This window comes from Amblyraja radiata, chromosome 4, assembly GCF_010909765.2.
Source record: "Amblyraja radiata isolate CabotCenter1 chromosome 4, sAmbRad1.1.pri, whole genome shotgun sequence".
Lineage (NCBI taxonomy): Eukaryota > Metazoa > Chordata > Chondrichthyes > Rajiformes > Rajidae > Amblyraja > Amblyraja radiata.
In genome coordinates this window covers 51,265,564-51,291,071 of record NC_045959.1, presented here as the reverse complement: position 1 = coordinate 51,291,071, position 25,508 = coordinate 51,265,564, and the positions used below count along the sequence as shown (strand labels likewise).

Below are 25,508 nucleotides of genomic sequence, written 5' to 3'. Positions count from 1 at the left end.
CCCCCTCACCACCATCCCCCCCCCCCTCACCACCATCCCCCCCCCTCACCACCATCCCCCCCCCTCACCACCATCCCCCCCCCCCTCACCACCATCCCCCCCCTCACCACCATCCCCCCCCCCCCCTCACCACCATCCCCCCCCCTCACCACCATCCCCCCCCTCACCCACCATCCCCCCCCTCCCATCACCACCATCCCACCCCCCACTTGGTGCTGTGAATATGCGGTGGTTTCCATCAGTCAGTCAGCTGATTCTTTCAGACAGAGTGATCCCTGGGGTGGGAGGGGGGGGGGGATGGAGAGACGTCAAAGAGTCTTCATCAGTTTAAGGCTGGCTGCCTGGATGTTGTTGTGCCTCTGAGCCAGCGAGATAAATCTGTATTGAGAAACAAAATACCGCAAGCCGGAGAAACCTAAAATGTGAACCAATAAAACCTTTAACAGCTAAACCCGACAGAATACCTGTGAAGGGAAAACGGTTTCAGATCCACTACCTTGTATTTGATTGCTAGGTCTCTATTCTGCTGAGTGTTCTATCTGTGCATTTAAACGTTAAACATATGTGTTTGTAGGTGTGAATTTAATAAGTGGTTTCAATAATTCATCATGGCGTGCTCTGCGTATTCAGGCAGGCAGGTTTTTCATGACTGACTGATTATTAGTGATGGGTATTATCCTGTGAATTAATTTGAGTAATTCACAAAGCCTGGAGACTGAACATGCAGTTGTTTGACCTCTAGGGAATGTCGTTTACATATCCTTCTCTTTCCCCCCCCCCCCCCCCCCCCCCCGCCCCCCACACACACTTAATCCCCATCCCCACTCCCCAGAAAATCTTCAATCAAAAATGTTTTTTTCTTGACTATCCTTCTGCCTTTCGAAGAATGGAATCAAATGCCATAGGTTTCACGTGAGAGGGGAGTTTTGTTCTTTAGTTTATTGCCAGGTGTAGGGAAAAGCTTTTTCGTTGCGTGCGGTCTAGTCAGCGGAAAGACTAAACAGGAGCACCCGGACAAAACCCAAGTGGTCAGGAGGAGAATGTACAAGGTCTGTACAGACAGCAACATTAGTCAGGATGGAACCCGGGTCTCTGGCGCTGTGAGGCAGCAACTCCACCATTGTGTCATGGTGCTGCTTCTTCATTTCGTTATATCTACAAGAGATCTTTATACTTTACATCTCACCCATTAAATAAATTAGAGCTGATTTTGCTAGTCAGCTGTATCCACGCACCAGACACTAACGGGGTGTCGATGACGCAAAAATATTCATCTTAAACACCATCCATAAGCATCTGGAAATCCCCAAGAGCACAGCCAGACTTCTGTTTGCAGACTTCTCATCAGCATTCAACACCATGCAGTCACATATTTTGGCTGAGAAGCTCATCACCCGCTTCCACCTCAACCACCAACTCACTCTGTGGATTATAGACTTCCTCACCAACAGATCACAGAGGGTGTTGGTGAACCACACCTTGTCCGACACCCTCTTCACCTTCACTGGCTCTCCACAAGGCTGTGTCCTCTCCCCACTTCTCTTCATTCTCTACACTGATGACTGCAGATCCACCCAGCCAAACTGCCACTTTGTAAAATTTGCTGATGACACAGCCCTCCTGTCTCCGCTTCCCAGCCATACACAACATCACAGCTCAGCCCTGCAGGACTTTATAGTATGGTGTGAAAAGTCTCGTCTTGAGCTAAATATAAGCAAAACCAAGGACATGATTGTGACCTTTTCCCCCCCAACAGAGACAGATGGCTGAGGCAGCCACCACTATCATCCAGCAGGAGCCAGTGGAGATAGTGGAGGTATACAAATACCTGGGAACAGCCTTCGACAACCTGCTAAGGTTTTCCTCTAACACAGAGGAAATCCTTAAAAAGTGCCATCAGAGACAGTACCGACTCAGGAAGCTTCTCTTTCACTAGCTGGTTCCACTCCATCACCCTGCAAAACAGAAACCGCCTGTTGAATGTGGTCAAGGTCTGCTCAAAAATCATTGAGCAGCCCGTCCGAACTCTCACTGCCCTATGCGACCAACAGTCTGTAAAGTTAACACGCAGGATTCTTCAGGACCCCTCTCACATCCTGTTTCCTGAGTTTGAGTGGCTCCCCTCAGGACGCAGACTCCGCTGTCCGGGTTGCTGGACCCAGAGGAGGAAGGCAACCTTCATCCCCAGGGCTGTCCAGCTTCTTAATGCTGATCATTGACTCATGAACATATGAAATGAAATAATAACCTTCTATATGTACTTTTTAATTGAAGCACTAAGGAAGCACTTTAAAAACTATTACTATGTGTTGAATGTTGATGTGCGGTGTGTGTTGTGTGATTGTGCAGTATGTCTGTGAAATGCGTGTGTTGGTTGATTGTGCAGTATGCGTGCTGCTTATGTTTGTTGATTGTGTGTGTGTGTGTGTGTGTGGGAGGTGGGGGGGGGGGGGTTAAGATTTACTATAAAAGATTTCTACATTTCTGGCTAAAAATATACCTGAATGTTTCTAACGTTTTACTGAAACCTTGTGGTGCACAAAAAATGTCCTCAGAATCCCTCACAAAACAACTAAGTATCAAGGCCGAAGATAAACACAAAAAGCTGGAGTAACTCAGCGGGTCAGACAACATCTCTGGAGAAAAGCAATAGGTGACGTTTTGGGTCGAGAAGCGTTTGAAGAAGGGTCTCGACCCAAAACGTCATCTATTCCTTTTCTCCAGAGATGCTGTCTGACCCACTGAATTACTCCAGCTTTTTGTGTCTATCTTCAGTTTAAACCAGCATCTGCAGTTTCTTCCTACACTATAAGTTTCAAGGCCTTTGTTTATAAAATTATGAGGGGCATTGGGAGGGAAGACAGAATCATTTTCTCAGGATGGAAATATCAAAGACTAGTGGGCACAGCTTTAAGGTGAGAGGGGCAAATATTAGAGGAGTTAGTGTTGGGCATGTTATTATTTATTTATTTTACACACACACAACGAGTGCCAGGGAAGTGCTGCCGAGGATGATGGTTGAGGCAGATATGATAGGGGCATTTAATGAAACAGCACTTGGATGTACTGGGAATGGAGGGATATGGATCACGTGCAGGCAGAGATTAGTTTATCTTGGCTTCATGTTCACAACGGACATTGTTGGCCAAAGGGCCTGAACTGTGTGGAAACAGGCCCTTCAGCCCAACTTGCCCACACTGGCCAACAATGTCCCAGCGACACTAGTCCCACTTGTCTGCGTTTGGTTCATATCCCTCCAAACCTGTCCTATCCATGTACCTGTCTAACTGTTTCTTAAACGACGGGATAGTCCCAGCCTCAACTACCTCCTCTGGCAGCTTGTTCCATACACCCACCCACCACCCTTTGTGTGAAAAAGTTATCCCTCCGATTCCTATTAAATCTTTCCCTTCCCCCCCCCTCCCCCCTCACCCTGAATCAATGTCCTCTGGTTCTCTATTCCCCTGCTCTAGTCAAGAGACTCTGTGCATCTACCCGATCTATTCCTCCCATGATTTTGTACACCTCTAAGATCTCCCCTCCTCCTCCTCCTGCGCTCCGTAGAATAGAGGCCCAGCCTACGCAACCTCTCCCTATAGCTCACACCCTCTAGTCCCGGCAACATCCTCGTATGTTTTATTGTCATGTGTCCCAGATAGAACAATGACATTCTTACTTGCTGCAGCACAACAGAATATGGAAACATAGTACACAACGGGAGAAGAAAAAAAAAGTTCAGTGTGTATATATACACATGGACACATACTCCATGAATAACAAATAATGTGCAATAATAATAACAGTCTGTTCAGAGCTTATTTGTTGTCGTGGTTAATAGCCTGATGGTTGAAGGGAAGAAGCTGTTCCTGAACCTGGACATTACAGTTTTCAGGCTCCTGCACCTTCTTCCCGATGGCAATGGTGAAATGAGTGTGTGGCCAGGATGGTGTGGGTCTCTGATGATGTTGGCTGCCTTTTTGAGGTGGCGACTTCGATAAATCCCTTCGATGGTGGGGAGGTGAGAGCCGATGATGGACTGGGTAATGGTCACAACTTTTTGCAGTCTTTTCCACTCCTGGATGTGCAAGTTGCCGAACCTGGCCGTGATGCATCCAGTCAGAATGCTCTCGACTGTGCACCTGTAGAAGTTCAAGAGAATCCTCTTTGACATACCGAATCTCCATAATCTTCTCAGGAAGTAGAGGCGCTGATGTGCCTTCTTTATAATTGAATCAGTGTGCTGGGTCCAGGAAAGATCTTCTGAAATATGCACGCCCAGGAATTTGAAGTTTTAGACTCTCTCCACCATCGTCCCATTGATATTAACAGGATTGTGGGCCCTCATCCTTCCTCTTCCAAAGTCCACTATGTCCGGCAACACAGTCATGAGTATAGAGTGAGTAAAGCAGGGGGCAGAGCACGCAGCCTTGAGGTGCTCCCTTACTGATTGTTACTGAGGATGAAGAAGGGTCTCGTCCCGAAACGTCACTCATTCCTTCGCTCCATAGATGCTGCCTCACCCGCTGAGTTTCTCCAGCATTTATGTCTACCTTCGATTGTTCCAGCATCTGCAGTTCCTTCTTAAACGTTACTGAGGATGAAGTATTTCTGCCAATTCGAACAGACTGTGGTCTGTGAATGAGGAAGTCGAGGATCCAATTGCAGAGGGATGCGCAGAGACCCCGTTCCGTGAGCTTGGTAACCAGCTTGGAGGGGACGATGGTATTGAACACCGAGCTGTAGTCTATAAACAGCAGCCTGACGTAAGTGTTTTTATTGTGCAAGTGGTCCAATGCGGAGTGGAGAGCCAGTGAGATCGCATCCTCCGTTGATCTGTTGTGGCGGTATGCTAACTGTAGTGGGTCGAGGTTCTTGCCGAGGTCAGTTTATATTCACTATAACCAACCTCTCAAAGCACTCCATCACCACAGACGTTAGTGCCACTGGTCGATAGTCATTGAGACACTTCACCTTGCTCTTCTTGGGCACCGGTATTATTGATGCCCTTTTAAAGCAGGTGGGAACCTCAGACCTCAGATTTGAGAGGTTGAAAATGTCCGCAAAAACTCCAGCCCATTGGTCTGCACGGGTTTTGAGAATTCGACCGGGTATACCATCAGGTCCAGGCGTTTTCCGAGGGTCCATCCCCCTGAAGGATCTTCTGACGTCGGCCTCTGTGACTGTGACTGTAATACCATCAGGGCGAATGGGGGCTAGGGAAGGCACATCAGTGTCCTCCCTATCAAAGCATTGGAGTGATGCTTCGCTGTCGTTTGAGCTGCCTCCTGATTTCGCCTTGTCGGAGGTGACAATATCTTCACAATAACATGGTGTGCAGAACTGAACACAATATTCTAAATGTGGTCTCACCAACGTCTTTTACAGCTGCAACATGACCTCTCAACTTCTTTACTCAATACTCTGACTGATGAAGACCAATGTGGCAAAATCTCTTGCTTCTCAGGCCAATACCTCTTGCCTGATGGGAGAGGAGAGAAGAGGGGGTGTCTGGGGTAAGACTGGTTCTTGATTATGCTGGTGGCCTTGCTGAGGCAGCATGAAATGTAGATGGAAGGGAGGTTGGTTTATGTGATGGTCTGGGCTGTGTCCACAAAAGATATGCGGGACATGTCACCCTTAAGGTTCCTATTAAATCTCTCTCCTCATCTTAAACCTATGCCCTCTGGTTCTCGATTCCCCTAATCTGGGCTAGAGACTCTGTGCGTTTACCTGATCTGGTCCTCTCTTGTGAGAAGACCAAGATGATATTCGGGCACAGGCTGCTGTGGCTGGTGATTGGCACACCACAATTCAGGACATGACAGACTCCAACGAGAAAGTGTCCAACCAGCTACCCTTGGTGTTGACGACAATGTTGACATTGAGTTCCCCACCATAGTCAGCCAGGCCATCGAAAAACAGAAGGGACAAGACTTGGGCAGCTTCCAACCCATCCCTATGAATATTGACTTTTCTAACATCAAGTAACCTTTGCTTTCCCTCACCCCACCCTAGTTCTCCGACTAGTTTCACTGTCCTGATTAATTTCACTGTTTGTATGCCTCGTTGTCAACTTCCCCATAGGCAACAATGAACCATTCTACATTTCCTTGATCATCGTCTGCTTTGACCTGTCCTTTTCCCACCTTACATTCTCATTGTACCCGTCCATATCTCTAGTTTCCTTCTCACCTGACTCTCAGTCTGAAGAAGGGTCTTGACGACTACATTCCTTCTCTCCAGAGATGCTGCCTGTCCTGCTGAGTTACTCCAGCATTTTGTGTCTATCTTAAGTACAAGATGACATTGCTAACCAAAAGGCATGTGATATGAACTTTAAATTTCCCAATTTTAAGTAACTCTCCCCTCCCCCTCCCCTCCCTACCCCCATGCCCCCCCTTCCTTCACTCTGGTTGTTTAAGCTGTTCAACAATTTGCATCGAAGTATCCCTCTTGTGATCACGCCTTCCCCAGCTAACAATTGGCCTACCAGGGAACCACCCTCGCGGAGGTAATCGGTTGTCGGCCCTGATTTGGCCTGGTCTTCTCTCGACTCCAATTCTCTTTCCTCTCCCCCTCACTTCCCCTCCTACTTTGTCTGAAGAAGGGTGCTGACCCAATGTCATCTATCCATTTTCTCCAGAGATGCAGCCTGACCCGCTGAGTTATTCCAGCATTTTATTGTATTTTTTTGTAAACCAGCATCTGCAGTTCCTTGTAGAGTCATTCGTATCATAATGAGTTGGGCTGTTGCTGTGGAGATGCAGCTTTCGCCATTCCAGTTGCTGTGGAGGTTGTGGTTACCTTTGCTGGTATTACCATAATCATTGGTTCTAGGAGCATTAGGCCCATCAAGTCTACTCTGCCATCCAATCATGGCTGATCTATCTTTCCTTCTCAATCCCATTCTCTTGCCTTCTCCCCATAACCCCTGACACCTGTGCTAATCAAGAATCTGTTAAACTCTACCTTAAAAAATACCCATTGACTTGTCCACCACAGCTGTCTGTGGCAATGAATTCCACAGATTCACCACCCTCTGCCTGGTGAAGGATGCTGGTCCTAGACTCTGTCTCTAGGCTCTCACGCCAGTGGAATTAGCCTCTCCACATTCACTCTATAGAAACATAGAAAATAGGTGCAGGAGTAGGCCATTCGGCCCTTCGAGCCTGCACCGCCATTCAATATGATCATGGCTGATCATCCAACTCAGTATCCCGTACCTGCCTTCTCTCCATACCCCCTGATCCCTTTAGCCACAAGGGCCACATCTAACTCCCTCTTAAATATAGCCAATGAACTGGCCTCAACTACCTTCTGTGGCAGAGAATTCCAGAGATTCACCACTCTCTGTGTGAAAAATGTTTTCCTCATCTCGGTCCTAAAAGATTTCCCCCTTATCCTTAAACTGTGACCCCTTGTTCTGGACTTCCCCAACATCGGGAACAATCTTCCTGCATCTAGCCCGTCCAACCCCTTAAGAATTTTGTAAGTTTCTATAAGATCCCCCCTCAATCTTCCCCCAGGCCTTTCACTATTCAGTAAGTTTCAATTAATTCCCCTTTAATGACCTACCGCTGCTCCTACAACGTATTCATGAGTAGTATTATCTGATCGTTAGCATGCAAAGCTTATCACTATACCTTGGTACATGTAATAATAAACCTGAACTGTCCGATTCACCTCTATCCCATTACGGACCTTGGACTTTTTCTCTGGAACTTGGTCTCTGCAATGTTGAAAACTATATTCTGCAATCTGTCTCTTCCCCTTTGCTCTACCTATTGTACTGCTGATCTGCTTGGATCACATGCAAAACCAATCTTTTTACTGTACAAGTGATAAGAACAAACCAAAACCCAAACCTAATTCTTAACATTGAAAGATGGAAGTCAAAGTATTTGTATTTGTGTTTCCATCTCATTGCCTTAAAATCTTGGTAATCCCCACAGGCCATCTCGATAAACACAACATAAATATGTTGCAACATAGCGCGAGAGTAAATTGTTCACTTTCTGTGAATTTTCCCCCACTCTGCTTAGGAATTTAATAACACAGTGGCACAGCTGGTAGTGCTGCTGCCTCGCAGCGTCAGAGACCCAGGTTCGATCCTGACCTCGGGTGCTGTGTATGTGTGGAATTTGCATGTTCTCCCTGTGACTGTGTGGGTTTCCTCCAGGTGCTCCGGTTTCCTCCCACATCTTTAGACGGTGGTGAATCTGTGGAATTCATTGCCTCAGAAGGCTGTTGAGGCCAATGAATATTTTTAAGGTGGAAGTTGATAGCTTCTTGATTAGTTAGGGTGTCAAGGGTTATGGGGAGAAGGCAGGAGAGTGGGTTTGAGAGGGAAAGCTAGATGAATGAATGAATAAATTTAAGCTTAAGTTTATTGGCCAAGTAATCACATACAAGGAATTTACCTTGGTGCTCCGCCCACAAGTGACAACATGACATACAGTGACAGTTAGGAATGACACATAAAACATTAAACATTAATTAAAAAAACATGTGATTATACATGATTGAATGGGCCAAATGACCTACCTCTGCTCCTACAACGAATGAACATCCCAAAGACGTGTAGCTTTGTAGATTAATTGGTCACTGTAAATTACCCTAATGTGCAGGGAGTGGGTGTGAATGTGGGAGAACATAGAACTAGTGTGAACCGGTGATTGATGGTTGGTGTGGACTTGGTGGACCGATGGATTTGATTCCATGCTGTATTTCTAAACCAAACTAAATTCTCTGGTGACATAAAACATAACATCACAGACCTCAAATAGTTAATATTGCCCATTAACAGTCGCCATAACAAGTCGCAAACTCTGCATGTTCTTCAATGCACTCCAACTTAAATCATAATTGACGAGCTTATTCATTCAGAAGGTCATAAAGCAATTAAGCTGAATTACGTCATTGATATTTATTTGTGAAATGCGGACATCCCTGGCAATAAAGGGACCGTGCCTAGCCCCAACTATCCTTGATAAGATGATGAAGACATCGGATGTGCTGTCCCAGAGGATGTGCGGTTACTACACTAATCCAATGATTCTGCTCATACTGTACTCTCCTTTAATGCTAGATCTCACGAAGGGACTATATCGCATGAATACACAGAGTAGGGGAATCAAGAACTAGAAGACTTGGGTTTAAGATGAGAGGGGAAAGATTTAATAGAATATAGAACATAGATCAGTGCAGCACAAGAATAGGCCCTTTGGCCCACAATGTCTGTGCTGTACATGTTTGCCAAGACCATCACTTATCCACCCCCACTACCTTCGTTTTAGTAGAATTATTATTAAGCCTGAAAAAGGATCCTGAACCAAAATGTCACCTATCTACATTCTCCAGTGATGTTGTCTGACTCACTGAGTGACTCCAGCACTTTGTGTCTTTTTCTGTAAACCAGCATGTGCACTTTCTTGTATCTAGAATTATCACTGTGTTGCTTGTATTTTTCCTTGGTGCGTAGCTAGGGTGGTGCAGGGGTTAAGTCACTGCGCCTGCAGCTGGTTGGATGTCTGGACTTTAAATTCGACATAAGTTGGGGCTTCAAATTCGGGTCATTAAGTGGAATTAGGAAAAGCCAGTCTCAGTAATGAAACCACTGGATTGTCATCAAAACCCATCTGGTTCACTCGACATCCCTCGGGGAATCAAATCAGCTTCTCTCTAGTGTAGTTTAGTTTCTCATCACGGGTACAGTGAAAAGCTTTTGTTGTGTGCTAAGCAGTCAGCCAAAATACAATACATGATTACAATCGAGCCTTCCACAGTGTACATATACATGATAAAGGGAATAATGTTTAGTGCAAGATAAAGTCTAATCAAAGATAGTCTGAGGGTCTCCAATGAGGTAGATAGTAGCTCAGAACTGCTCTCTAGTTGTTGATAGGATGGTTCAGTTGCCTGGTAACAGCTGGGAAGAAACCGTCCTTGAATCTGGAGGTAGACAAAAAATGCTGGAGAAACTCAGCGGGTGAGGCAGCATCTATGGAGAGAAGGAATTGGTGAAGTTTTGGGTTGAGACCCTTCTTCAGAGGGTCTCGAAATCTGGAGGTGTGCGTTTTCACACTTCTGTACCTCTTGGCTGATGGGAGAGGGGAGAAGAGGGAGTGACCGGGGCGAGACTTGTTCTTGATTGTGCTGACGTATAGATGGAGTCCCGGTTATAACTGAGGACCCACCACTGTGGTCGACTGTGAACTCCCCCCTCTTTGGTTTCGGGCACATGGGAATGGAGAATAGATATTGGTGTCTTCAGCAACCCCTGTATCCCAGGAACAAATAAATAAAGAAAGATACCAGTAAGTGATTTCCATGAGTAACAATTGCCTTTTACTGCTTGCCTGAATTTTCTCTGCAGGAGCCTGGCAAATGAGCCTCTTTATATAAAAAAAGGCAAAATAAACATAACAGCAGCTTCTAAATGCCAAATACCCCGCATTAAAATTTGTGCCATGCAATCTCTAAGAGTTCATTACTTCTAGGAGCAGAATTAGACCATTCGGCCCATCAATTCTACTCCACTATTCGATCATGGCTGATCTATCTTTCCCACTCAAGCTCCTGCTTTCTCCCCATAATCCCCGACACCCTTATTAATCAAAAATCTGTCAATCTCCGCCTTAAAAATATACATTGACTTGGCCTCCACAGCCGTCTGTGATAATGAATTCCATCGATTCACCACCCTCAGACTAAAGAAACTCCTCCTCTTCTCCTTTTTAAAATGTGCATCCTTTCTGAGGCTGTGGCCTCTGGTTCTAGACTCTCCCACTAGTGTAAACATCCTTCCATATCCACTCTGTCCAGGCCATTCACAATTCGGTAAGTTTCAATGAGGTCACTCCTCATCCTTCTAAACACCAGCGAGTACAGGCTCAGTGCCGTCAAACGCTCCTCACATGTTAACCAAAGAGATGTAAAAAATCTCTAGAGATTTGTATCTCTAACTGCGGACGAGACATCAACTGTCTAGACTTTTCCATTCCCGTGCCTACTCTAACGCCAAGCCGTCCGCAAACTTCATAACAGTTCTGACATTATCATCAAACCCGCTGACAAGGGAGGTGCCATGGTAGTGTGGCGTGCTGACCTCGACCCGGCTGACCATGACCCGGCTGACCACGACCCGGCTGACCACGACCCGGCTGACCACGACCCGGCTGACCACGACCCGGCTGACCACGACCCGGCTGACCACGACCCGGCTGACCTCGACCCGGCTGACCTCGACCCGGCTGACCTCGACCCGGCTGACCTCGACCCGGCTGACCTCGACCCGGCTGACCTCGACCCGGCTGACCTCGACCCGGCTGACCTCGACCCGGCTGACCTCGACCCGGCTGACCACGACCCGGCTGACCACGACCCGGCTGACCACGACCCGGCTGACCACGACCCGGCTGACCACGACCCGGCTGACCACGACCCGGCTGACCACGACCCGGCTGACCACCACCCGGCTGACCTCGACCCGGCTGACGCCAGGCACAAGCTCTTGAACGTTTCCTCTTCCCTACAAACCAACTCTCCTATCTCTAACTTCCTCATTTTTTTTGCACTCTGATTTATCTTTATGTGAAAGGAGTTAATTCTGTGGTTAAGGAAGCTCATGACTTTTGAGTTGAATAATTGAGGTCGAACTCTCGACTGTTTATACTGTGGTGGTATTTTTCAATGGAGTTTGCTTGGTGTCTCCATCGTTAGAGAATATTATTTGTTGGGCTTCTCTTGATTCAACCCAAGGGTAGGAGATTTGGAAATAAGTTTGATGTTGAATGTGTGAACATCAAGTGTGCAGCGCATTGGGAGACCAGTTGGTCAATTCCTACACCGTTCATTGTATCTACCCAATGGTAGCCGCTCCTTTGGTCTTTCTCCAAAGGCCTACAATACTTTTACTTTTCTTGTACCTATGAATGAACCATTTGGTATTGGTTTATTGTGTAGGAAGGAACTGCAGATGCTGGTTTACACCGAATATAGACACAAAAAGCCGGAGTAACTCAGCGAGACTCTGAGAGAAGTATTGGTTTATTGTTATGTGTACAGTGGAAAACATTTTGTGTGCTATCCAATGGAATCATACTCTACATGAACGCAGTCAAACCATTATGCGTGTACAACTGGTATGCAAAGAGAATAATTCTAAAGACCAGAATATAGTGTTACAGTAACAGGGAAAGTGTAAATTAAGAAGTGCAAGGCCCGCAATGAGGCAGGTTGGGAGATTGGGAATACACACTAGCTATGAGAGGACTATTCAGTGGTCTAATAACTGTGGGGATGAAGATATCCCTCAATCAAAAAGCATTTGTGGTTTTGTATCTTCAGCCCGACGAGAGAGGGGAGAAGACAAAATGACCGGGGTGTCAGTGATTTGTGATTATGTAGAAGCAAGGAACTGCACATGCTGGTTTACAAAAAAAAGACAAAGTCCTGGAGTAACTGCTGGTCAGGCAGCATCTCTGGAGAACATGGATAGGTGACCTTTCAGTCTGAAGAAGAGTCCTGACCCGAAACGATACCTATCCTTGTTCTCCAGAGATACTGCCTGACCCACTGAGTTACTCCGGCATGTTGTGTCCTTGATGATGTTGGCTGCTTATGCACTCTGTGTAAATATCTTTGCACAGTGAATATGCTTGCGTTAAAAAATATGCTTATGGGCTATCTGCAAAAGAGCTTTGTGAGCTGTTGAAGTTTAGGTCTGTTTTTAAGGATAAGCTGAGTAACAGGCAGCAGAAACCAATGGCCTGGAGATGTTGGTTGGCTGATAGTGCGTGGTCCCCATTTCTAGGACCATTCCGATAGCCACAGCATACGGTGATACACGGATCCGCCACCAATTTTCCAGTACGCTTGGTTCCAGAGCCTTGCCGGATTATCCATTTTGCCAGACCACCTGAAGCCACAGCCTCTGAGAGGAGTCCAATGGTCAGCCTAGGCTGTTGGGGGGGCCGAGATACCGCCCGCAAAGTCGGCCTTGGAAATCGGTTATGGGAGTGTATCTGCCTGCTCTGGCAGGGCTGGAGATCCAGGGTCCCGGACCCACAAGGCAAATTTGACCCACCGATCGGCTGCGGAAGTCCCAATGAGGTTGAGATCAGCCCCCTCATCCGGCCCAGGCAACACATTTTTTGGGTGGTCTCCGGGGGTGGGGGGGTGGGGGGGGGCACGGATTTCAAGTGCGCTCTTGTAATTTTGTCCAGATTAAAGGAGATGCCGGACCACCAGTTGCCAGAACATCGGTGGTGGACCTGTAGTTGCTTCTAATCCTGGCAGCTGTATGATGGTCCACAGATTCCAGACTGGAGTCAATAGCCACAGTGTAAGAGAAATGCCCAGAGACTTTCTTGCCAGGGATGGGGAACCACACTGAGTGAACAGCTGTCTCTCTTTCACAATAAAAACAGAAGTAACGCAGCCCATTTTAATTATGTCTTTTGTCGATTTGAAGTGTGGACATGTCACCTGTCTGGAGCCTCCTACAATACTCTCAGACAAAAACAATGTACAGGGAACTGACACAACAGGAAAAACCTGCAGGTTCTGTTGCAATCCTCTGGTGCTTGCAGATGAATGCCACGCATCAAATCAAGTACTTCACACGTCAATTGCATTCTTAACCAATTTTACAGTGCGGGCTAAAAATTGTGAACAGGAACCTTCTGTCCCTTGTGATGTTTACATGTTAAGGGCCTGTCCCACTTATCCGGGTCTCCGAAAATTTGCAACATGTTGAAATTCCAGCGGTGACCAGAAAAAGATACAACACTTTGGGCGACTACTCAGGACCATACAATTGAAAATTTCCGGAGACCTGCTGCGACTATGACGGGTGCCGGCAAGTTGCCGAAAAATTTGTGTAAGTGGGACAGGCCCTTTACATCCAATGTAAACATGTTATTCTGTTCTGTTGACAGCACCTGAAAAAGTAAATATATTGCTGATATGAGATGCTTCAAAGACTTGACATATCAGTCCCAACACAGGATAATGGTAATACTGATAATGTATTGCCATTAACAAAGACTGGCTACAGAAATATTTTTGTATTGCATTCCTATTTTATCTACTTGCCAAACAATACCAAAGAAACATTTCAAGAATGGCATTGGAAGGTCAAATGACTAATACATTTTTATCTTCAATTCAAATTCAAAGCATATGATCACAATCAAAGAAATGCTGTCAAGATAAGTTAGCAATAATGAAAGGGTGGTGTGTGACTTCAAGCTCTGAGGAATTGGTTATGCTGCAACTTTTCTCAAGAAGTCTCTCAGCTCTTTTCCCCCTGTCTATGTGGTGATCTCTCACGGTGACAGAGGTTTGGGTGGAGGGCTATACTCTAGTGCTAGGCATGGAAACAACATGACCTCCATCAGAGGAGAGTGGACACAAGGAACTGCAGATGCTGGTTTACAAAAGAAAATGAGACAGTGTACTGGAGTAACAGCATGTCAGGCAGCATCTCTGTAGATCTTCAGTGGGTGATGTTTTGGTTCGAGACCCTTCTTCAGACTGATAGTGGGGGTAGTGGAGAAAGCTGGAAGAGAGGAGGTCAGGACAGTGTGGCAGATAATTGATGAAAGTGAGGAGGATTTTTTGTTAGGTGGAAAGACAGAAAGTGTGAGTTGAAAGGATTGAAGAGTTGAGAATTGTGAAGCTGGAGGAAGGAATGTGGGTGGAAGGGGAGGTGGAGGGGAGAAATAGATGCTGGTCAGATAGGTGATGTTTTGGGAAGAGACACTTCAGGCTGATTGAGACGGGGTGGCAAGACAAAGCCTCGCAGGTAATAGTTGTTATCGGATCATTTTGTCAATACCAGTGACATTTTGGGTCAGGATCCTTCCAGAGAACATGGATAGCTGAGATTTCAGGTCAACCTGTTAACCTTTCAGGAGTGTTTATATCTGCCCAGCAGTCCACGAACTTTGTGCTATTTTTGAAATATTTATCTCCAAAAACTCTTCATGCGACCAAAGGCTGCTACATTTAGTTTAGTGTCGCGTACCAAGATACAGTGAAAAGCTTTTGTTGCATGCTATCCCGTCAGTGGAAAGTCAATACATGATTACAACCAAGCCGTTTAGGTACAGGTCCGGGATAAAGGGAATGACGTTTAGTACAAGGTAAAGTCCGATTAGTCCGAGGGTCTCCAATGAGGTAGATGGTAGGTCAGGGCCGCTTTCTAGATGGTTTTTGGATGGTTCAGATGCCAACAAAAGAAGGGAACAAACTGACCTGAATCTGAAACTCTGCGCTTTCACACTTGTGTACCTTTTGCCTGATGGGAGAGGGGTTGTACTGCGCTGGTTATGTTGCTTTAGCAGTGATGGTGATCTCAACACCGATGGCTACCTTTTGTTGAGCGATGGCTTCCAAGATGTGGGAAGAATTCTTTGTTTTGCAGTGTCTCATTAATGAACCTTTGTTAATGGTGGACAAGTTTTGTAAAGCAGCATTGGAAGAGGATGTTTATTTTTTGAATGCTTGCTGTAAGGGTTTTGAGATCCGTTGACCAAGTCATCGTAAACTTGGATCTCGGCTACCTCTACTCCTTGCAATCCTTCTCCAGCCCAAGCTGCTCCTCGTCACCAACCTTCTCCTCCACAACCCTTCCATTGCTGGTCATGAGCCTCCTCTGGTCCAACCCTTCCATTCCGCATCTCCCTCCTCCATCTTAGTCCCTCCAATCCTCATTGCCCTCCTCCTCCTCCTCCTCTGCTCCAACCCCTCCATTCCCCATCGCTCCCCTCCACCATCTCGATCCCTCCAATCCGCATTGTCCTCTTCTTCCCCAGTCCCTCCATTCCTCATCCGGCTCTTCCTTCACCCCAACCCCTCCATTTCTCATCACCCTCCACCTCAACCCCTCCCCCCATTCCACCTCATTGACCCTTTCCAGACCTCCGTTCCCCATCACCATCCTCCTCCACCCTTTCAGCTGTAAACCTGCCTGACTGAAGTCTCTCTTCACTGCTGTAATTCTGAAACTTCACCGTTCCTGGCCCAATGCTGTGGTGGCATCATCCTTCCAGAGTGTGGAGGGCGGGTCTGAGCTCGGCCAGCAGTCGTGCTTCCTGGTGGTTGGAGCACGGACCACACTCATCACCTCATCACTTCTCCCTCTGCCTTTGTGTCTCTGACTCTAATTTATAAAAGCCTGGGATCATCCCTTGTCAACAGGTTTATCAGCTGAAGAGTTGTGCACGTGAACGGGCAAGTTCCTCTCATTCTACATCCACTGCAAAACAGTTTGCATTCCTCCTGCCTCACCTTCCCTTTCACCCCCTCACCACACTTGAAGTCACTGGTTGGCCATGTCTTTGTTACCTCAATGCCTCTAGTCCATGGGTCGACGTAAAATGCTGGGGCAACTCAGCGGGACAGGCAGCATCTCCGGAGAGAAGGAGTGGGTGACGTTTTGGGTCGAGACCCTTCTCTAGACCATGGGTCATTGTCTCTCATTCCAATGAGATAATTCAAAACTCTGCAGTTTCGTTGAATCATTGGTTTTGGCAGCCCAGTGGCGCAGACTGTAGAGCCGCTGCCTCACAGCACCAGAGACCCGGCTTCGATCCTGACCTCGGGTGCTGCCTGCGTGGAGTTTGCATGTTCTCCCTTCGAACGCGTGGGTCTCCTCCGGGTGCTCCGGTTTCCTCCCTCATCCCAAAGACATGCAGGTTTGTAGGTTAAATTGACCACTGAAAATTGACTCTTGTGTGCAAGGAGTGGAAGCGAATGTGGGATAACAAAAATGCTTTGTTTAGTTTACTATTGCCACGTGTACTGAGGTACAATGAAAAGCTTTTTGTTATATGTTATCCAGTTAGCGAAAATACTATATTTGATTGTAAACGAGCCATCTGCAGTGTATTTAGATTTAAGAGAGTGGAGCGATTGCAATGAGTGATAGCAGATAGCAGAACACATTTATGTTGATAGAATGGAGCAGCTGGGTTTGTATACACTGGAATTTAGAAGGATGAGAGGGCACCTTATTGAAACATATAAGATTATTAAGGGTTTGGACACACTAGAGGCAGGAAACATGTTCCCGATGTTGGGGGAGTCCAGAACCAGGTGCTGCAGTTTAAGAATAAGGGGCAAGCCATTTAGAACAGAGATGAGGAAAAACGTTTTCACACAGAGAGTTGTGAGTGTGGAATTCTCTGCCTCAGAGGGCGGTGGAGGCTGGTTCACTGGATGCTTTCAAGAGAGAGCTAGATAGAGCTCTTAAAGATAGCAGAGCCAGGGGATATGGGGAGAAGACAGGAACGGGATACTGATTGTTGATAATCAGCCATGATCACATCGAAGTGCCGATTGGCCTACTCCTGCACCTATTGTCTATTGTCTATTGTTCTGCTTTAGAATTCACTTCCTCGTTTCTAAGTCCTCTACAACCTTACCACTCCCTCTTGCTCATCTCCTCTGCCTTCCGCCTCCCCCCCCCCCCCCCCCCCCCCCCCCCCCCCCCAACCTGAATGTGAATGTTTCACCCCTGTCAAACTCACGATGAACCTCCTCTTCCTCCTCTTAAGGCTCTTAAACTCTTAAAATTCTCTTTCCTAAATCTTGCTGTCTCTCCCCATTCTTTTAAGATGCTCTGTTAAAATCTACTTCTTAAAGCCTAAGACCATCTGCCACATCTCCTTATGTGGTTTGTCAAATTTTGTATGCCAAGGTGAAGTTTTTTCTCATGTTAAAGCACTATAAATACAAGTTACTGCTGTCAATGCAGTTGATATCCATCCGCCTGCTGTTTTTGACAACCCTCTCCGCATGTTTGAACTGGAAATGTTCAGTGCTGCCTGGTGTCACTGATCTCAAAACATCAATGAGTCCGTTACAGAGTCAGACAGCGCGGAAACAGGTACTTCGGCGCAACTCACCCACACTGACCAAGATGCCCCATCCACCCTAATCCCACCTGCCCGCATTTGGCCCAAACCTATGGTCCTATCCATGTACACCTCCAACTGTTTTTTAAATGTTGCCATAGTCCCTGCCTCAACATTTTGGGCGGTCACGGTGGCGCAGCGGTAGAGTTGCTGCCTTGCATCGAATGCAGCGCCGGAGACCCAGGTTCGAACCCGACTACAGGTGCTGTCTGTACGGAGTTTGTATGTTCTCCCCGTGATCTGATTGGGTTTTCTCCGAGATCTTTGGTTTCCTCCCACACTCCAAAGACGTACAGGTTTGTAGGTTAATTGGTTTGGTAAATGTAAAAATTGTCCCTAATGGGTGTAGGATAGTGTTAATGTGTGGGGATCACTGGTTAGCGCAGACCTGGTGCGCTGAAGGGCCTGTTTCCACGCTGTATCTCGAAAACTAAAAACTATATAAACTAATTGCATCCTCTGGGAGCTGTTCCATACACACACCACCCTATCTATGAAAAGGTTACCCCTCAGATTCTTATTAAATCTTCTCCCCTTCACCTTAAACCTATGCCCTCTGGTTCTTGATTCCCCTACTCTGGGCAACAGACTACCTGATCTAATCCTCTCATTATTTATATACACTTTATCCTCCTGTGCTCAAGGAATAGAGTTCCAACCAACTCAACCTTTCCCTGTAGCTCAGACCCTTGAGACCTGGCAACATTCTCGCAAATCTTTTCTGTAGCCTTTCCATCTTGACAACATTCCTACAACTTGGTGGCCAATGCACAATACTGAACACAATACAGATGTTCCTCGACTTACGATGCTTCCACTTTACGATGGTGCAAAATCGATACACATTCAGTGGAAACCGTACTTTGAATTTTGATCTTTTCCCGGGCTAGGGATATGCTTTACGATACTCTCTCGTGATGCTGGGCAATGGCAGCGAGCCGCAGCTCCCTGTCAGCCACGCCATCACGATTGTAAACAACCAATAGTCTACAGTGTACCGTGTTGCCAGCGTTATTTGGATACAGTGTATTGTGTTTTGTATTTCTGCATCCCGACATGCCTACAAAACGCCCATCTGTGTCTCCTGCTTCTGGTGAGGAGAAGAAGAGGAAGGCAATTACTCTTCAGATGAAAGTCAAGCTAATTGCCTGGCGTGAAGGCGGCAAGCCAGTAATGGCCATCGCACGTGTTAGGACTTTTGTAATCGACGATGTTCACCATATTATAGGATAGGAAGCGAATCAGTGATGCGGTGAAATTGTCAGCATCGGTTCAATCCACAATCATCACGAAGAGAAGAGCTGGGCCGATTGATGATATGGAGAGATTACATCTCACGTCGATGGAAGACCAGATACAGAAGCGCATACCGCTTAGCCTACTGACATTCCAGGCTAAGGCAACAAGTCTTTTCGCTACGCTAAAAGAGCGTGCCGATGATCGTACGTATACGCAAGTGTTTACAGCAAGTCATGGATGGTTCCAAAGATTCAAAAGGTGTCATAATTTTCATAATGTGAAGGTGCCGAGACTGAAGGCGCTGAAGCTTTTAAGGAAGAGCTGCATAATTGTGGATGAGAAATATTTGCCAGAACAAATATTCAATGTCGATGAAATGGACTTGTTCTGGAAGTTTATGCCAGAGCGTACATACATTCATCAAGAGTCCAAGACAATGCCAGTATTCAAGGCATGCAAAGACCATGTAATGCTGCTTTTGGGTGGAAAAGCCTTTACTAATCTACCACTCGGAGAACCTTAGAACATTGAAGAATGTGAGGAAGCATACGCTTCCCGTTTATTATCGCCATAACAAGAAAGCCTGGATGACATTAACATTGTTTGAAGACTGGTTTGTAAATAGTTTTGTTCCGCAGGCAAGAGAATATTGTAGGCAAAACAACATCCCAGTCAGAATTCTTCTGATCTTGGATAATGCTCCAGGCCATCTGCAGCTTATCGGCGACATGCATCCCGATGTAAAGGTTATGTATTAGCCGCTGAACACAACCGCACTCTTTCAACCAATGGACCAAGGCACAATAGCTGCATTCAAAGCCTACTATTTTTGCCAAACATTTGCGCAAGCTGTTGAAGCGACTGATTCTGGCCGAACACTCCGAGTTTTGGGAAGGTTTTTAACATTCTAAACGCCATCCGGAACATCGTTGCAGCATGGGAAGAGGTCACACAGCAATGCATGAACGGTGATTGGAAGAAAGTTATGAAGACGTATGTGAATACATTCAAAGGCTTTAACAAAGATTCTGCTGTTGATGACATAATAAGTATCAAGATATAAGTGCTTGGGAAACAGCTAGAATTGGACATTAATGAAGAAGATTTCGATGAGCTTGTTAGCATTGCGGCAGAAGAGCTTTCCTGCTGATCGAACAGGAGGAAGAAAGAAGTAAAGAAGCTGAGGCAGAGGAAGAAGAAGTTATATACAAGGCACCGAAAACGTTCACAACAAAGAAACTGGTGGAGGCGTTTGCTACTATCAGCAGTGGGGCACGGATGTTAGAAGAAATGGACATCAATTACGAGAGATTGGCAAAAACTGCCAGGCAGATGTAGGATGCTCTTGCCTGCTATAGGGAAATATATAATGAAAAGAAGAAACAAACTACAGTCAAAACTTGATATCTTCCTGAAGAACACTATGCCTGCTAAACAATCAACAAGTGTGGATGCCCCACTGCCTTCTCCCACTATTCTCCAGCCTTATCAGAAGAGAGAGAATGATTGGCAGGTTAGGTGTATTAAATGCATTTTCAACTTGCGATATTTTCGGTTTACGATGGGTTTATCGGAGCGTAACCCCTTCGTAAGGTGAGGAGCACCTAAATGCTGCCTTACCAATGTCTTATTATAGAACTGCAACAAGACCTCCCACCTTCTATACTCGTTTTAAAATGACATTTTTACTTGTTCCTCATGAGTGAGGATATGGTATATAATACTCAATTTTATGTGTGTGTGTACATCACATGCACACACTTTTTTGTTTAGTTTATTGCCACATGCAACATCAACATAAGTGTGTAGGAAGGAACTGCAGGTGCTGGTTTAAACCGAAGATAGACACAAAAAGCTCGAATAACTCAGCGGGACAGGCAGCATCTCTGGAGAGAAGGAATGGGTGAAGCTTCTGGTCGAGACCCTTCTTCAGACTGAAAGTCACGAGAAAGAGAACCGAGAGATATAGATGATGATGTAGGTATAAAGAACCATGAATGAAAGATATACACAAAAGTCACGGATAAAGGAAACAGGCGATTGTTAGCTGTTTATTGGGTGAAAACGAGAAGCTAGTGCGACTTTGGTGGGGGAGGGACAGACAGAGGAAATGCCGGGGTTACTAGAAGTTAGAGAAATCAATGTTCATACCACTGGGCTGTAAGCTGCCCAAGCGAAATATGAGATGCTGTTCCTCCAATTTGCGTTTAGCCTCACTCTGACAATGGAGGAGATCTAGGACAGAAAGTCTGTGTAGGAATGGGAAGAAGAATTCAAGTATTTAGCAACAGAGAGATCAGGTAGGTTCAGACGGACTGAGCGAAGGTGTTCAGCAAAATGATCGCCCAGTGTACATTTGGCCTCTCCGGTTTATTATAGTGTTTATAGAGTATCATGTTTACATATCATTTCATTGTTCTCTTTTGGGATATATGACAATAAAAGACTCTTGACTCCCAGTACCTGTTAGCGACCAGTACCTGTTAGCACAGTGTCTTTTACCCAAGATTGGGAATCAATAACCAGAGGACCTAGGTGTAAGGTGAAAGGGGACAGATTTAATAGGAACCTGAGGGGCAACCTTTTCACATAGATGATTGTGGGTGTATGGAACGACATGCTGGAGGAGGAGGTTGGAGCAGATATTACAATGACACCTAAAAGACACTTAGAAAGGTACATGCACAGGGAAAGGTTTAGAGGGATATGGGCCAAAGGCAGGCAAATGGGAAGAGCTTAGATGGGGCATCTTGGTCGGCATGGACGAGTTGGGTTGAAGGGCCTGTTTCCGTCCTTTATGACTCTATGACTCCAAGACAACAAATATCTGTGTGCACAGAAGAAATGGGTTTGATCTTTTAATCTGTAGCCTAATTACCTGGAGAATAATGAGACATTCCAGCAAAATAACCTCGCAGAAGGTTTGATGTAAATCGCTGAAGCAGTTCATTCTGGACTGATAGTTATCTTTCGTAGCTTCTGATCTCAATATCTGGCACCCCAGGGAGCTTTAGAAATTATGCAGTGGTGTGATTTGGATGTGAACAGTGGAACTGGCAGGACAACTAGGGTGGCAAATGGAAATGATGTTTCTAAATATCAACTCTCCGAGACGAGTGTTGAAAAAAACAATAAAAACAAATGCTTCATTTCAAAGGGAAATGATGCTGGCCCTTTCCATGAAATATAAAAACAATGGAGGTGAATGTGTGATGTATTTACTTATCAAAGCATTGCAGTAGTTCAAAATATTAATTTTAAAGTGCGCCTTTGTTCTGCATTAATAATAGTCAGCAGAGCAATGGGGCAGCAGTTCAGCAACTTTCTACTAGTTTTATTAGGTTGCATGGAGTTAAAGAGCATTGCTGAGGGAACAAATGGTCCTTCAGTAAAAGCTTGCACCGTGCAAGGTTGGGAAATGGAATCCAAGTTCAGTCAATGAAGAATGTTATCCGAGCACATCAGAAATCAGCTGTGCACGGTGTGACTCACCGCTGCAATAATTAGTTTAGTGCCGGAGGAAATGGTTGCTCGGAGCTGCTGCCCAGCACCCAGCCTGGTGTTTTGTAAAGATCTCTCCGCCCACTGTGAATGTTGTTGTTGGTTCCCCACAATGTGAACGAGCTGCAGCTAGTGAGTCACCCCCACTGTCCCGCAGCTTTGCATGTTCACACTAAATTTCAAACACGAAACGAGAGTGCGGCGATTTTTGCTTACGCAAAACGGTTCGTGAAGGCGGTGATCGCTTGTTCCTGGATGTGTAATATTTTGTGCATTTGATGTCCGTCCCGAACACTGGGTTAGTAGCAGAGCCTTTCCCCACGTATCTCTGCCCAACGATACACCTCCATTTCGGAACCACTAATTACAGACCCAGACCCAGACCTAGACTGCACGGTCTGTGTCTTTGTTTTGGGACAGCACGGTGGTGCAGTGGTTGAGTTGCTGCATTGCAGCGCCAGAGACCCGGATTCGATCCTGATTACGGGCGCTGTCAGTACGGAGTTTGTACGTTCTCCCCATGATCTGCGATGGTTTTGTCCGGGTCCACCGGCCCACCGAGTCTGCGCCGACCAGCGATCATCCCATAATCTAACACTATCCTACACACTAGGGACAATTTCCAATTTTACCGAAGCCAATTAACCTACAAACCTGTACATCTTTTGCGTGTGGGAGGAAAACGGAGATCGCGGCTGAAATCCCACCTGGTCACAGGGAGAACGTACAAACTCCGTATAGACTGTTCCCCTAGTCAAGATCGAACCCGGGTCTCTGGCACTCTAAGGCAGCAACTCCACCTCTGAGTCACCTTGCTGCCCTGTTCAACCTCTCCCTGTATCTCTAGTCCAGGCAGCATTCTGGTCAACCTTCTCCGCACCTCCTTAACATAACACTTTTCAGTTTCTTATTCCACTGTCTCTCAGGCGCTTTGAGTATCATTGCCAATTTAAGATCAAGGCAGTGAAGCTGAAGGCTCAATACAGTGACATCTCTGTGTTGCAGCTGTTTACGTAATTTGGTTTAATTGAGATGCATGGCGCTATAGCTTGGAATTTCAACACGGCTGCATTAATAATGTGTGTTTACTGACATCGGGCAAAAGTGAATCTCCTCTCCCTGTGTGTACCAGGATACCATGTATAACATTTAAGACTTTAGAGATACAGCATGGAACCAGACCCTTCATCCCACTGAGTCTGCGCTGACCAGCGATCACCCCGCACCCTAGCACTATCCTACACACCAGGGACAATTTACAGATTATAAAAATTGTCTAAATAAATTGGTAAGTAAAGTGTTTCATCGAATCACAGTTGCAAAATAAGAATGGCACTAGGCGTGGTAGAGTAGGAATACATGTATGGAACTTTATGCGAGAGTGTGCCTACTGCAATGGTGAGATTTGCATCAAATTAACAGTTCGAGTTAGTTATTACACTTAATTACTGGACGTTTGGTAATGGCAACACAGTAAATAGTGGTGAAAGTGGTGTATGGTATGCTTACTTTCACTGGTCGATGGTCATTTGGTGAGTGTAAGAATAAGGAGGACATGACGATAGACACAAAGTGCTGGAGTAAATGTGGGTCAGGCGGCATCTCTGGAGAAAAAGGAAGGATGACATTTTGGGTCGTAACCCTCCTTTAGACGGAAGTTCTACCCCAGTCTCTGCTCGGGATGACATAATGCCGCTCTATAGAACTTTGGTCAGGCTGCATTTGGAGTGTTGCATGCAGTTCTGGTCGTCCCATTATAGGAAGGATGTTGATCCTTTGGAGAGGGTGTAGAGGAGGTTTACTAGACTCTGAAGAAGGGTCCTGACCTGAAATGGCACCTATCCATGTTCTCTAGGGGTGCTCCCTGACCCACTGAATTATTCGGGCAAATTGTGTGTTTTTTTTGTAAACCAGCACCTGCAGTTCCTTGTTTCTACAGGCCGGAATGATGCGTGGATTAGTGGTTATTCACTGCAGAGAGAGAATGGGCAGGGTTGGATTGTTTTAACTGGAATGCCAGAGATTGAGGACAAATCTGATAGAAGCATACATTGAGAGGCATAGATAAGGTAGGCAGTCAAAACGTTTGTTTCCGCAGGGTGGAAAGTCAGAGTAGAGGGCATAGCTTTAAAGTGAGAGTGGCAAAGCTTAAAGGAGATGTACGGGCTTGTTTTTTTACACAGATAGGCACATGCATAGAGTCATGGAGTGATACAGTGTGGAAACAGTCCCTTTGGCCCAACACGCCCAATGTCCCAGCTACCCTTGTCCCACTTGCTTGCGCTTTATCAATAACCATCCAAACCTGTCTGATCTATGTACCTGTCCAACTGTTTCTTAAATGATGAGATAGTCCCTGCCTCAACTACCTCCTCTGGCAGCTTGTTCCATACACCCACCACCCTCTGTGTGAAAAAGTTACCCCTCGGATTCCTATTAAATCTTTTCCCCTTCACCTTGAACCTATGTCCTCTGGTCCTCGATTCTCCCAATCTGGGTAAAAGACTGCATCTACCCGATCTATTCCTCTTATGATTTTGTATACCTCTATAGGATTTCCCCTCATCCTCCTGCACTCCATGGAATAGAGACCCAGACTACTCAACCTCTCCTTATAGAGCACACCCTCTAGTCCTGGAAACTTCCTTGTAAATCTTTTCTGAACCTTTCAAGCTTATGCAGGGAATGGAAGGATGAGGATCCCGTGCAGGCAGAAGAGGTCTGTTTAACTTCACACCAGGATTGCCATGGATATTATGGGCTGAAGGACCTGTTCCTGTGCTGTACAGTTCTGTGTTCTATGACAGGGCTGAACTGCAGGAGAATCTGTCTGGGAAAACTTCT

At 46.0% G+C, this 25,508-nt stretch overlaps 1 protein-coding gene across 4 annotated transcripts in view; it reads left to right on the top strand.

Moving 5' to 3' along the window:
• Positions 1 to 25,508, top strand: part of spire1 (spire type actin nucleation factor 1) — a 149,569-nt gene that overhangs the window by 30,982 nt on the left and 93,079 nt on the right. Inside the window, exon 1 of one of the 4 annotated variants that reach the window (XM_033019418.1) lies at positions 22,726 to 22,796. The exons of the other annotated variants lie outside the window; for them this stretch is intronic. Coding sequence (XP_032875309.1) covers positions 22,755 to 22,796 — 42 coding nt within the window. The 5' untranslated portion in view covers positions 22,726 to 22,754. Of the gene's footprint in view, positions 1 to 22,725; positions 22,797 to 25,508 lie in introns of those variants that run through there. 4 annotated transcript variants of the gene reach the window in all.